The sequence below is a fragment of the Equus quagga genome, chromosome 20, assembly GCF_021613505.1.
Source record: "Equus quagga isolate Etosha38 chromosome 20, UCLA_HA_Equagga_1.0, whole genome shotgun sequence".
NCBI lineage: Eukaryota > Metazoa > Chordata > Mammalia > Perissodactyla > Equidae > Equus > Equus quagga.
The window spans coordinates 19299419-19313541 of record NC_060286.1 but is presented as its reverse complement, the minus strand read 5'-3'; the positions used below and the strand labels follow the sequence as shown (position 1 = coordinate 19313541).

At 40.6% G+C, this 14123-nt stretch overlaps 2 protein-coding genes across 2 annotated transcripts in view; one reads left to right on the top strand and one right to left on the bottom strand.

Annotated features, from left to right (window-relative positions):
* The window catches only part of NEK9 (NIMA related kinase 9), a 34914-nt gene that overhangs the window by 12371 nt on the left and 8420 nt on the right, over window positions 1-14123 (top strand). Inside the window, exons 9-18 of the mRNA XM_046647330.1 lie at window positions 1210-1260; window positions 1720-1912; window positions 3829-3973; window positions 4593-4793; window positions 4986-5032; window positions 6257-6412; window positions 7754-7862; window positions 8363-8524; window positions 11909-12079; window positions 12882-12941. Coding sequence (XP_046503286.1) covers window positions 1210-1260; window positions 1720-1912; window positions 3829-3973; window positions 4593-4793; window positions 4986-5032; window positions 6257-6412; window positions 7754-7862; window positions 8363-8524; window positions 11909-12079; window positions 12882-12941 — 1295 coding nt within the window. The remainder of the gene's footprint in view (window positions 1-1209; window positions 1261-1719; window positions 1913-3828; window positions 3974-4592; window positions 4794-4985; window positions 5033-6256; window positions 6413-7753; window positions 7863-8362; window positions 8525-11908; window positions 12080-12881; window positions 12942-14123) is intronic.
* Window positions 2807-14123, bottom strand: part of ZC2HC1C (zinc finger C2HC-type containing 1C) — a 31491-nt gene continuing 20174 nt past the window's right edge. The window contains exon 4 of the mRNA XM_046647339.1: window positions 2807-2884. Within this exon, the coding sequence (XP_046503295.1) occupies window positions 2870-2884 (15 nt within the window). The 3' untranslated portion in view covers window positions 2807-2869. The remainder of the gene's footprint in view (window positions 2885-14123) is intronic.

The window sequence follows — 14123 nt, the reverse complement described above, 5'->3', positions numbered from 1 at the left end:
GGGCTGGTTAAGCATATTTAAATTTTTTATCTGTCTTATTTCCCAACAATGTAATCACTGTTCTCATCTCTTATTTAAATATTTCCATTGATAATTTTTAATTGCAATTTTTATTGAGGTAATTGTAGATTTATATGCAGTACTTTGTTAGAACTTTGAACTTTGATGGAAAAACATAAGACAAAGAGCTTTCAGGATAAAACACAGACTCAGGAAATTGTGGAAAATATTCGGGAAGTTGTATTTGGATAGATTAGTGGTTCTAGACCTGAGGGCTCCCACCTCAGGAGCTTTCAAAAAATACTGACGCCTAAGCGCCACCCCAGGAATTCAGCTGTAATAGATTTAGGCAGAATAAGAACCCTGGGCTATAACCTGGGGAGTAAGTAGAGGGAAAGAAGGCTAGAAAGGAAGGTAGAGAATCTTGAATCCAGATGAAGGAATTTGTGCTTAATTCAAGAGATAGTACAGAAGTATTGGATGTTTTTGAGAGGGTAGTTCATATGATGAGAGGCATGCCTAAGGAAGAGTTATTTGGCAATACTAATATCAGTGTTAAATCAGTATGGGACTGATTAAAGTAGATTAGAACTGTAGTGAGACCACTTAGGAGGCGCTACCACAGTCCAGGTGGGAAGTAAAGCTCCCCAGAACTAAGGTGGTCAAACTGGAAAGGAGAGCTGAGGATAAAGGGCACTGTGTAGGTAGAATCTGTAGAACTCGACTATGGAAGAAAGGGAGACAGCTGAATCAGAGATGACTTGAATTTGAAGCCTTGTTGACTGGGAGAATGGGGAGGAGGGGTGCCAGTTACAGAAATAGGAGAGTCAGAAAGAAAGCTTTATGGGAGAGAGAGAATGAGCTGAGATTTGAGATGTTGAGTTTGGGGAGTCAGACTAGATGGAGATGTCAGCAGGTACTTAAAAATGTGCATTAGAGGTTCTTGAGGCTCTCTGTTCTAGCTTGAAACATTTCTCAGAGATAGAAAACAAATGGCCCCAAACTGCTGGCCCCTTGTATTTAATGAATTGTCTAATGCCAGGCCGATGTACCTGTAAGTTGCATCGAGGTACTTTCCTAAAAGTATCGTAATGTTGCAGGAGGTATATGATTTAAAGAGGATTAAATCTGTTCAATGTATTAAAAAGACACTGGTGCAATATAGGAACCTATTATTTCGCTCATGTATGTTTACTTTTCTTTTGGTAGAGAGATGGAGGAAAAAGTCACACTCCTTAATGCACCTACAAAAAGACCAAGGTAATGCTCAAGGGACGCTTGAAAAGTGATATATCTTAAATTACCGCTAGGGGGTCTGTCTTTCTTGGGTCTAAGCATTGTTTGATCACAGTAAGTAGCCTTTGGTGTCCTGTTCAGAAGCCAACATCTGCTTAAATGTCAAATAGTTGTTTCTGAGAAAAAGAAAGCTATAATTTCACCCTCATGCCAAAGTGGACATCATTACCATGATGAATGTTGAAAAGTTGAAAAGTGTAGGTGTTATGGATGAGACTGGAATCTGATCTGGCCAAGCTGTGGTGAAACCCTGAGGCAGAAATTGCGAAGCCTGCTATGATAGAGGGTTGAAATAAGTTGTCAAGAAAGAACATACTTTCTCATACCATAATTGGCAGTTCTTCTCAGGGAACAGACTGGAAGCATTTTTCTTTGATGTGGTTTTTATGTTAAATGTGCCTTTGTTCTGGGGGTTGTTGGCAGGTCAAGCACTGTGACTGAAGCACCCATTGCTGTGGTAACATCTCGAACCAGTGAAGTCTATGTATGGGGTGGTGGAAAATCCACTCCCCAGAAACTGGATGTCATCAAGAGTGGCTGTAGTGCCCGGCAGGTGTGTGCAGGGAATACCCACTTTGCTGTGGTCACAGTGGAGAAGGAACTGTACACCTGGGTGGTAAGTGAAAGCTAAGTACTTTCAAACTGTGATGTGAGCCTAATTGTTTACTGGGCCCAGGATGTCTAAGTATTTTGTTAGTTGAGCATCAGCTGTGGGAGTGGCAGCCTGGGTGATAGAACGTAAGCTCTTATGAGAGCAGGGATTTTGTCTGTTTAGTTCACTGATGTATCCCCAGTGCCTGGTACATATTAGGTCAATTGTAAATGTTTTTGGAAGGAATGAATGAAAGAGAGAGAAAGAATTAAAAGGCCCTAGGTTTGGACTCAGGAGACTGGACTTTCTCATTTATAGCTGAGTGATTTCAGAAAGTCACTTCATTACTCTCTTCTATTACCATGAGGTTCACAGCGGTTAGTATCTATGAAATAGCTTTGTAAACAAATGAAGCAGTATACCGTGTCAGGAAAATTCTAAGACCTCCATCACTGATCGAAGCTGGCTAGGTATATCTTGAATAGAATTTTCTTTTGTTCCCTCTAGATTCTACCCTCTTTCTCACCTTGTTGAACAAATTGCCTGTACTTGCTATCTGTTTCCTTATCTCCCACTCGCTCTTCATTCACCTACGGTGCAGCTTCCATCCCTGCCACTCGATTGAAACTACTCTTACCAAAATGACCTATAAATTGTGAAAATAAAATAGATACTATTTAGTCCTTACCTTGCTTGACCTCCTGGCAGCATTTCACATAGTTGACCACTCCCTCCTTCTCGAAGCTTTGTCTTCCTTCCCTTGGCTTCTATGAGAGCATATTCTCTTGGCTTTCCTTCTTTCTTTTCAGCTATGCCTTCTTAGTCTCTTTTCAGGCTGCTTTTCTTTACCCAACTTTGTCTTAGGCCCTTAATTCTTCTCACTGTTCCTCTTCTTCCTGAGAGAACTCATTTTTTCCAATAGTTTCAGATGACTTCTCCATGAGGATAGGGTTTATCTTCACTGTGTGACAGTGTAGACACTCAACTGTTGATTGACTGAAAGAATGAATGAATGATTTTGTCTCTGTTATAGAGCGTTAACTTGCTGTCATTTCCTAAAACTCTATCCCTTAAAGAATAAGCCCCTGGGGGGCTGCCAGAGGTGGAGTGAAATTAGTGCCTTAAAAAACATGTATATATTAGGGCTGGCCTGGTGGCATGGTTATTAAGTTCAGCGTGCTCCACTTTGGCAGCCCAGGGTTCACAGTTTCAGATCCTGGGTGCAGACCTACACCACTCATCAAGCCATGCTGTGGCAGCAACCTACATACAAAATAGAGGAAGACTGACACAGGTATTAGCTCAGTGCCAATCTTCCTCAAGCAAAAAAAAAGAGAAGGATTGGCAACAGGTATTAGCTCAGGGCCATTCTTCCTCATGAAAAAAAAAAAGACAAAAAATATATATATAATGACTTACAGTTGAATTATTGAATGAAAAGAATTACTATCTCTATAAAACTGTTGAAAAGTCATTTAGGACTATTTTCAGTGCTGTATAGCAGCCTCTGTGCAGCCACATTCTTTATAACTATTCCATATTTCAGGGAAACTGTGACCAAAATTTGTAAAACTTCTATTAAGGATTTCCAAGAGGCTATCCTCCTGTAGAAAACAATCAAATTAGACTATATAAAGAATTTTTTTTCACCATTCACCCATAATTAAATATATAGTTCAACTTAGATTTGAAAGACAAAATTGGGAATGTGTCCTTTTAAGGCCTGATGGATACCAATCTGGATACTTTTTAAATCTTTACCTCTTGGCAGGGGTTTTATACTACCTACCATTAAAAGGTTTAATCCTCTTACTCATTTTTTTTTCATTTCTAAATTTCCAGCTGATTTTTTTATACTTTTTTTATTATTAAGAAGATATATTAAAGACTAGCTTTTGGCATAAAAAGTTAAAACTTCACAAGACCTCTTTATTTCACAGAACATGCAGGGGGGTACTAAACTCCATGGTCAGCTGGGCCATGGAGACAAAGCCTCCTACCGACAGCCAAAGCATGTGGAAAAGTTGCAAGGCAAAGCCATCCGCCAGGTGTCATGTGGTGATGATTTCACTGTCTGTGTGACAGGTAAGCCATCAGCAGAAAGCATCCAAATGCATTTGATGAGGGGTATTGTACTTAATGCTGTAATATTTTAGTTGGGATTTTGCAATGAAAGACAGTATTCAAAGAACCAAAGACAATAAGCACATATAGATATTAGTAACAACGTGCCCAATTTGCTATAGTGTTGGGGGGTAGTGAACAAGGAGAAGGCAGGTAGATAATACAAAAGAGTGGGATCATGTTGTGTGTTCCAGTTAAGGGAATAAATAACCTCACCACTTAGTCAGGTGTGGATAACACTAAATCAGGAATCAAGAGCTGAAATTTACTCTTGTTCTTGCCATTACTCACTTTATGATTCCTTGGTACTTATCTTTTTCTCTATGGACTAGAGATGACCCTACTAAAATTTTAAACCTTTAACATGATGATCCTACCACTTTTTTTAAAACTATTATTATAACAGTACTCGTGACCCTCTAAACACAAACAAATCTAGACTTGCACAGAGAAATCTCTGATGTAATTATCTCATGTGAGATCATTGGCTAGGGTAGTCCTCATTCCAGCCCTGCCCAGCTTTCTGATTGTACAAACTAAGTCATTCCTTTGATGGGTTTTGCTTTCCTTTCTTTTGCAGATGAGGGTCAACTCTATGCCTTTGGATCTGATTATTATGGCTGCATGGGGGTGGACAAGGTTGCCGGCCCCGAAGTACTAGAACCCATGCAGCTAAACTTCTTCTTGAACAATCCAGTGGAGCAGGTCTCCTGTGGAGATAATCATGTGGTGGTTTTGACACGAAACAAAGAAGTCTATTCTTGGGGCTGTGGCGAATATGGTAGGTGTAGCCTTGTCTCTCTCCACTTATTCCCTGGTGCACAACCTGACTTCAGGCTTGTGTGCATCTAAACACATCATGCAGCTTCTCCTTGACAAGTGTTAATTCAGTAAAGGAGAATATTCTTATAGAACATTTTCATTGGGAGGGATGCACTCATTTTAATGACTTTCTTTCTTATGTGTATCTCAGGAAGACTGGGATTGGATTCAGAAGAGGATTATTATACACCACAAAAGGTAAAATCAGAAGCAGCTTCTGCCTAAAGCCCATCTAGGTCACACAGACTCCAGTAATATGTCCTCTTTCCCTGACTCCCCATATTAAGGTGTCTGTTTCTGAAATATTTCCTATCTGGGAGACTGACATTCCAGGATTCCTGATTTAGCACTCTTTGCTCTTGTCATCTGACTAAATCATAAAAAGTTGAGAAAGAGGATACAGCCACTGTGGACACTCTGGAGTCACATGTTACTCGAGGATAGGAGCTAAAGTCAGCATGCACAGTGAAATGAAAAAGTCACATTGAGCTAAATGCACCCTGGAAAATTCCTTGGGAAGATATTGGAAAGCAATATACTCTCTCTTAGCTCATCACAGCCATTTTCCCCTCCTACTTGCACAGTTGAACACCAGATGAAATAGTTGTCATGTTGTGTGACACATGATATCTAATTGCTCTCAGCACTGCAAGAGCTGACACTGCAGGAGCTGGCACAGGCAGAGCTGAAACCAGCCGAGGGAAGAGCACGCTCACATTTCTCTCACACCCACCTAGGGCACAGGAGTGCCCCCTGGAAGGTTGACTGTAATTGACTATACCATTCACTGTTAACAAAGTTTATGTACATTTTTTAAATTAACTTAAATATTTGTGGGACCATTCTCAATGGGATTCACCGCTGTTCCTCTTCTTCTGAAAAGGCTGTGGTAGAAACTTCGCGATTTGATTTTTTGGATTTCACAGACCTCCATCATGTGCCCCCACCATTCTCCAGCCCTGTCTGGTTAGCTGCAGAGGGATGTGAGCATTTGGATTCCTGGCTGCTCCCTCAGTACTCTGTCACCTCACTTACAGTTTGACCAGACTGGGACCCCACGAGCTACTGAGTTTCTTCTATAACTGTCATGGAGGCTTCCGTCTCAGAGGACAAAATCTGCAGCACATCAAAGCATCTCCTTTCCCAACGTTTTTTGAGAAGTCTTCCTAAGTAGGATCTATTGACTAAAACAAACTTTGACGGGGCCTGTTTAGCCAACCTGGAATTGCCTTCTTTTACTTTATTATAAAACTTGAGCTCCTTTTTGCAAACAGCCTCTATGCTACTGGGCAAATCGAAGAGAACAGAGCAACCTTTACTTCCCTGTAGTCGTTCTGCTAAATGCAGGATGTCACTTTTGAAAGAATTGGAGGGTTTTTTCCTAATACAAGTTACGTTTGGGGGATTTTTTTTTTCTTGCAGGTGGATGTTCCGAAGGCTTTGATTATTGTTGCAGTTCAATGTGGCTGTGATGGGACATTTCTGCTGACCCAGTCAGGCAAAGTGCTGGCCTGTGGACTCAATGAGTCCAACAAGTTGGGTCTGAATCAGTGCATGTGTGGAATCATCAACCATGAGGTGAGTACCCACTTTGGTGTCCTAACCACCATTGTCATGACTTCTCTAGGTTGGCATTTCTCTGGGAATGCTATCATGGATTTTAACTTAAGAATAAAGTGAGGATCTTGCAGACATTATATTTAGCAAAAGAAGCTAGCCACAAAAGAGTACATACTATATGATTCTAATTATATGAAGTTTAAGAACAGGCAAAATTAACTTAGGATAGCAGAAGTCAAAATAGTTACTTCTGGGAGGAAGGGTATGGGTATTAACGGAAGGCGTGGGAGGGATCCTAGGGGGATGGGAGTGGTCTGTATCTTGATCTGGGTGGTGGTTTTACATTTATATACATAAGGAAAATGGTTCAAGCTGTACAATATTTTACAGTATGTTATACCTCAATAAATAAATTGATTACAAAGAGTCAAGTGATGGAATTCATATTCTACCTTATCACTGAAATAGGTACAAGAAAATTAACATTATGGAAAGAAACATATTTCCATGCATCACCTCCCTGGAGAGTTTTTTAGATTTATCACTCCCAAATCACTGATCCTGTACAGGCTTATTAAATGTGATTTCCATTCTCCTCCTTCAAGGATGTCATGAAATTCACCACTAATATTAAGTCTTAGTCTCCTCTTTGTGTTAGTATGATGAGTTTTTGTCATTCTTTGAAGAATCAAGAGAGAAAAGTTTCCTGACTCAGTGGAAGAGAGAAGAATTTTGATGCATTCTCTGAAGTAGTGGTTCTCAAATGGGAGAGTACAAATTCGGGGCAGGTCTGGGAGCATGTCTGTGTAGTTTGAAAGGGCATATGTAGAAGGACCATTACTTGATTTGGGTTTTTATAACATTGGATTTGTTGTGAAATTTTAAACTTAAATGAGAGGACTTTTTTTTAATGCTAATCTAAAGGAATATGGATTTTAACATGTTGAGAAACACTGCCCTGTAGATGAAATTAGATCACAGTAAACTGGTTGCTCTGTGGGCTGGAGAGTCCTCAGGATTTTAATTCTTTGCCCTTGCCCTTGCCCTTGTTAGGTATGCAGAGTATATAACCAAGACAAATGTCAGTGATTCTCTCCTTATGTAGATACTTTCTAGGGTGGAGAGTTCATGTTTTTCATACCCTAATTAGGAATCTAAAGCTTTTATCTGAAAGTCCTGTCTCATATACTAATTAAATTCTCTGATTACATATTAAGCTTATTTCTTGGATTCTATTGGAGATGAAAAGCTACCTGGCACCTTCTTAGGAACATGATGTGCTTGAAAGGCCTTTTGGTCAGCCTGTTACCTCTCCATTTTTACCTATGAGTCTTTGCTTTGTGTTTTACCTTGTTTCAGGCATACCATGAAGTTCCCTACACAACCTCCTTTACCTTGGCCAAACAGTTGTCCTTTTATAAGATTCGTACAATTGCCCCAGGCAAGACTCACACCGCTGCTATTGATGGTGAGTCGATTCACAACTGTATACACATAGCTCAGGCTGCTTTATTCTATCAAGTATTAGCTCTTCTTAACAATATATGCACTCTCCTGATTTCCCCCTAGTATCTAGGATTACCTCATTAACAAATTAGGCATTCAAGTACAATTTTTGTTGATAATCATTATGAATGCATAATCAATATGTCCTTTAAGGAGAACAACACCTGTAATTCGAGACAACCACTGCCTCTAATTAGCACCTTCTATAAGTATTCTGAGTTAGAATTTTCCACATTTCAAATTCAATATTGGAGAGAGAATACAATATTGAGTCACTTCCTGGGTCTAATTGCTCATAGTTCTGGATACCCTAGCTGCCCTACATCCAGGATCGTGTGGCTAGCTTTTTATTTTTATACTCTAACAACCAGAAGCTGGTCCGTGGAACTCTGTATTGGCTGTGTTTTTCCTCTGTTCTGTGACCCATTTGTGCCTGGTTGTCTATTTTTGCTTCTCTCTCAGAGCGAGGCCGGCTGCTAACCTTTGGCTGCAACAAGTGTGGACAACTGGGTGTTGGGAATTATAAGAAGCGGCTAGGAATCAACTTGTTGGGGGGACCACTAGGTGGGAAGCAAGTGATCAGGGTGTCCTGCGGTGACGAGTTTACCATTGCTGCCACGGATGGTGAGTCTGTACACATCATTTCAAGCTTTCTGGATAGATGGCTATGTTTTAATTTTTGGTTGGGAAAGAGGTAGACTGGTTATTTGTATAGCTGAATCATACATTTACTTTCTTATTTGTGTTAAATTGGTGGCCAATTTTTATGCATATGGAGCTTCATTAACTTTTCATGTCCCTAACATAGCGATTGTTTTTATGAGGTCAGATTTCTAGATAATGGCAAATTAATATTCTAAGGCCCTACTTTTCTTACTTTTGCCTTTTTGGTAAAATGCTTTAAGAGTATTAAATGCTTCTATATATACCTTGCTCAGCAACGTAATTTAACCTTGCTTCTTAGTTGGAGTCAGCTGCACTGCTGGGCAGTGATGTCTTTAGGGACTGCTAGGCCTTGAAGGACTGTATACTGTGTATCTTTCAGCTTTCTGAATTGGTCTAATTGATTTTTCTTCTCTCTGTCCTCTCATAGTTATTTCTACTTGGCAGTGTCTTCTTGCACCTATCACTGCTTCTCTCTCTCTCTCTTTTTTTTTGGTGAGGAGATTGGCCCTGAGCTAACATTGGTTGCCAGTCTTCCTGTTTTTTTTCCCCCTCCCCAAAGTCCCAGTACATAGTTGTGTATCCTAGTTATAGGTCATTCTAGTTCTTGTGTGTGGGATGCCGCCACAGCATGGCTTGATGAGCAGTGTGTACATCTGTGCCCACGATCCGAACCAGTGAACCCCAGGCCACCAAAGTGGAGCACTCAAACTTAACCACTCAGCCATGGGTCCGGCCCCTGCTTCTCTTTCTTACTGCCACTTCTGCTAGTCTTCATTCCCCTCCCTCTTTATTCTGCTTTCTTTTTTTCTCTCTTCTTCCTGTATCATCTTCTGATTTTTTTTTTTATTTTTGTAGCTACCTCTTTCTTGTGACTGCTGAATAACAGTCACATTTTGTCGTCTTATCTTTTGATTCATTTCGACTTTTTTTGTTGTTGCTCATGTTCTGAGATGTCTTTGTTTTCTTTAGTGTGTGCCTGTTATATACACACGAGGAGTCCGGGGATAGTGTCAGATAAGTGATCTGTTACTGCTTTTAAGTGAACCAACTTTCAGAGTAGCACATTAACCTTCCCTGCTTATCCCAGAGCAAGAGACTTTAGGGAGCAAACTGTTTGGGTCAGACTAGATAAATGCATATGTTACCTAGAAAGACAGAGTCAGGATGTCACTGAGGATTAAACTGAGTACAGCAAGTTCAGTAGCACTTTCTGTCAGCACCTCAAAGAGGTAATGTTTCCTCAGTAGATCTGTATACTTCCCAAGTTAAACTTCAGAATGAGGAGGGTAGAATTGAATTCTGTGGCTGGACATATTACTTCTTGATAAATGTTCCTGTACTCCTCTGAACTGTATTTGATCACCTCATTCACACAGCAGACATAAACTGAGTTCTTAGTATGTGCCAGTTCCTTCTTTAGGCTCTGCGAATTTAGAAGTGAGTCTCAGAAAGCCTCTGTCCTCAAGGAGCTCACAGTCTAGCAGAGCAGGGGAGACATACATATAAACAGACTGGTACAGGCAGATCCTTCAGGTTCCATCATAGCAGTATCCAACGCTTCTAAGCCCTGGAGTGCCCAAGGTTCAATCCTCCTCAGTCTCCACCATCTCCCTTCACCCCCTAAGTGAGCTCATTACCTTAAATCCCCCCCTACACTAAGAGCTTTGCAGTCATGGGTTGCATAGCGACGTTTCAGCCAATGACGGACCGCTTATATGATGGTGGTCCCATAAGATAATAGCCTAGGTGTGTAGTAGGCTATACCATCTAGGTTTGTGCAAGTGTACCCTATGACGTTCGCACAACAACGAAATTGCCTAATGACACATTTCTCAGAACATATCCCCATCATTAAATGATGTATGACTATACATTACCACCCCTGACCTCCAGACTCACTTATTCAACAGCCCCTTGACTTAGATGTCTAAAGATAGGGCGGCTTTGTAGCGCAGTTTTCCTGGGTTAGTCCTGATTGATGCCTGTTGTCCTGGGTTAATCATTAATAACACTCTTTTTCTTTTCTTTTTTTTCCTTTTTCTCCCCAAAGCCCCCCAGTACATAGTTGTATATTCTTAGTTGTGGGTCCTTCTAGTTGTGGCATGTGGGACACTGCCTCAGCATGGCCTGACGAGCGGTGCCATGTCCACACCCAGGATCTGAACCAGCAAAACCCCAGGCGGCCGCATCGGAGGGTTTGAACTTAATCACTTGGCCACAAGGCTGGCCCCAATAACACCCTTTTTCATTAAAAATAAGTCCTGATTTGAGTAAGTTAGCCATCTCAAACATACAGTATATTCAAAGTTAAACTTCTGGTTTTCTAGCCAAATTTTTTCCTCCTGCAGCCTTCCCATCTCAGTAAATGGCAGCTCCATCCTACACTCCACGTCCCATCCATCAGCAAATTTTATTGAAAATCTTCAGAATACATCCAACCACGTCTCACCATCTTTGCTGCTACATCTGGTCTCCCTTCTTCCACCCTTGCTCCCCTGAAGTTAGTTCTATTCTTGGTAGCCTGAGGGATCCTAAATAGCTACGGCTCAGAAACTCTAATGGTTTCCTATCTCAGTCAATAAAAACCAAAGTCATTACGATGGCCTGCGTGGCCCTACATGACCAGGACCCCAGCCACCTCCTGACCTCTTCTCTGATCACTGTCCCCTCTCTTACTTTTCTCCAGCTGCAGGGGCCTTCTTGTTCCTTGTTTGTGACACTCATGTTACCTACACAGGATCTTTCTATTTGCTGTTCCCTCTGCCAGGAAAGCTCTTCCTCTAGATATCCACATGGCTCTCTTTTTCTCATTTCAATCAGGTCTCTGCTCAAGTATCAAAGGTACTTCTCTGACTACCCCAGAGTAATGGTACTCCACTATTATTCTTTATTTCCACTTACTTTTCTTTACCATTTCTCTTCCTTCGTAGCACTTATCACTACCTGAAGTATTAGGTATTTATTTATGTATTATCAGTCTCCTCCACTAGAATGTCAGTTCCACAAGGGCAGCGACTTTCTTTAGTTCAATGCTCTATCCATGGCACCTCGGGCTGTACCTGTCATGAAGTAGATGCCCAATAAATATTTGAATGACAACCCAAAAAAGTTGTTGAATGAGTGAATAAATGAATGAATGAATGGCAGTGCATAAGAGCCATAGTCATTTTTACCTGGGTAGGATCAGGAAGACTTTACGCTTTATAGAGGGGAATAAACAGCTTTCCCTTGTTTTGTACATGGTGGGAAATCTTACTGACTCTAGGGCACAAAGATGGAGAACCCAAAGAGTTGGGAACCCAGTGTTCTGTTAAACTATCTACTGTTTAATTTTTTTTCTAGATAATCACATTTTTGCCTGGGGCAATGGTGGTAATGGTCGCCTGGCGATGACCCCCACAGAGAGACCACATGGCTCTGATATCTGTACCTCATGGCCTCGGCCTATTTTTGGATCTTTGCATCACGTACCAGACCTATCTTGCCGTGGTTGGCACACCATTCTCATTGTTGGTGAGTGTTTCATATGTGTGGGTTGAGGTGGCTTTGACAAAGGATAGACCCTACACCTCAGGTATTAATTGTCCCATTCTTGGAAACAGAAGTGTCCTGAAGAAAAAAGCCTGCTTCTTTAAGTCTTATAATGGTCAGTGATGCCATACGTAGTGATAGAAACAGAACATTGTCATTTCCTGAGCTTTGTCATCTACCACCTCTTGACCACTTTTTAACATGATAACCTTGGGCTCTGCCGTTCTCACCATATAATTTGTTACTTCTAGTCAATTAATTTAATGTCTGTGTTCATGCTTTGTGAAAACATTCAGTACACTTTTAAAAAGAAAGTAAATCATAACTGCTTTCTGTATAAAAGATTAGTTTGTTATGAACTCGATTATAAAGGCCTGTGTGAGGGTTTATAAGTCCATTCTTTTAGATCAGTGGTTTGCAACCTTGGCTGTACATTAGAATCCCAGAAAGAGTTTTTAGAAGCCCCGTTATCCAGATCTTAGCCCTGACCAATTAAATCAGAATCTCTGGGGTGGGACCTAGACATTGTTACTTTCTAAAGCTTCCCAGATGATTCCAAAGGTCAGCCAACATGGAGAATTGCTACTTAACATAGTGAATATGGTTAGAGCAGCTAGTGGTGGTTGGCTTATGACATTAATATCTAAAACAGTAAATAATAATTATAAAGTTATCTGGGGGCAAGGATAGTAGTTATCTCCTAAATTAACTCCCTATCCTAGTCGTCTCACTTTTCCCGCCTATAGCTGAATACAGTGCTTACCTACTGAACATTTTTCCTCAGAGAAAGTATTGAATTCTAAGACCATCCGTTCCAATAGCAGCGGCTTATCCATCGGAACTGGTAAGTAGCAATGTCTCAGGTATCAGTGGTTTTCGGAGGTGTGGGTCTTTGAGTTGGATTCCATGCAGTCTCCAAAAAAAGAAAAATGGGAGCTATATCTGGGAAATGAGGAACAGAGTGATGAAGAGGGAAGCTCATATTTTGGTGGATTTCATAATAAGTTATGATTTTTACATCGTGGTCAGAGGGAGAGTACATCTTTGCCACCAAGCATATGGAAGTAGTTAAGTGGCTTGCCCAACGCTGTAATGTGACTTATGTATTGTTCCTTTCCTTACTATGCTAGGGACTATGGGTTCTGCCTGCCTTTTATTTCCATGGTATTCCCAGAGGTATTCCAGTCTATAGAAATAGTCCTTCAAAACAGGCCTTCAGAATTAAAGGTTCGCTAAACTTTCACTGTGGTTAGGAAAATCAGCCCAAAGCTCTCTGATAATTTTCCTTTGACTGCTTTCTTCATGGTGCTCTGTTATTTGAGGTCATGCCAGGAAATTGATCTGTGTTCCTTTTTGGTTTTCCACTTGCTAGAGTTGATGTCTCAGGACCTGGATTCTGATATTTTGTGGAATCAAAACAATAAAGACGTAGAATAAAAGCAGACTAATTCTCCACAAAGAAACAGTTGAGCATCTGATCTAGACTTGAACTGTAGTTTACACATTCACACGCACACACACATGCATCATACCTTTTATTGGTTTCCTTAAGTAATCCATTGCTCAGCATCTATTCGTACTTATTAATACCTGTCACAAATGATAAAATAAGCTGCTCTATTACAGCTTTGTTTTCCTGGAACAGGATTTAAGGAAAAATATGATTAAAAAAGCACATGTCCATTGGCCAGAAAATATAACCCATAAGGGCAGGAATTTTTGTCTTTTTTATTAGTTAATTTTAACCACATTGCCTGGAAGAGAGCCTGGCAAATGACAGATGCTCAATAAATATTTGTTGACTGTGTGTTATAACCATCTAATGGAATATTATGTAAGCATGAAAATGAGCAACATCTACAAAGATTTCCATAATGCGAAATGTAAAAAGCCAATTTCAACAGACTATGTGCCTTTGTATAAAGTTAAAAAATGAGCAAAATAGGGGCCGGCCCAGTGGCTCAGCAGTTAAGTGAGCACGTTCTGCTTTGGCGGCCTGGGGTTTCCCGGTTCGGATCCCAGGTGC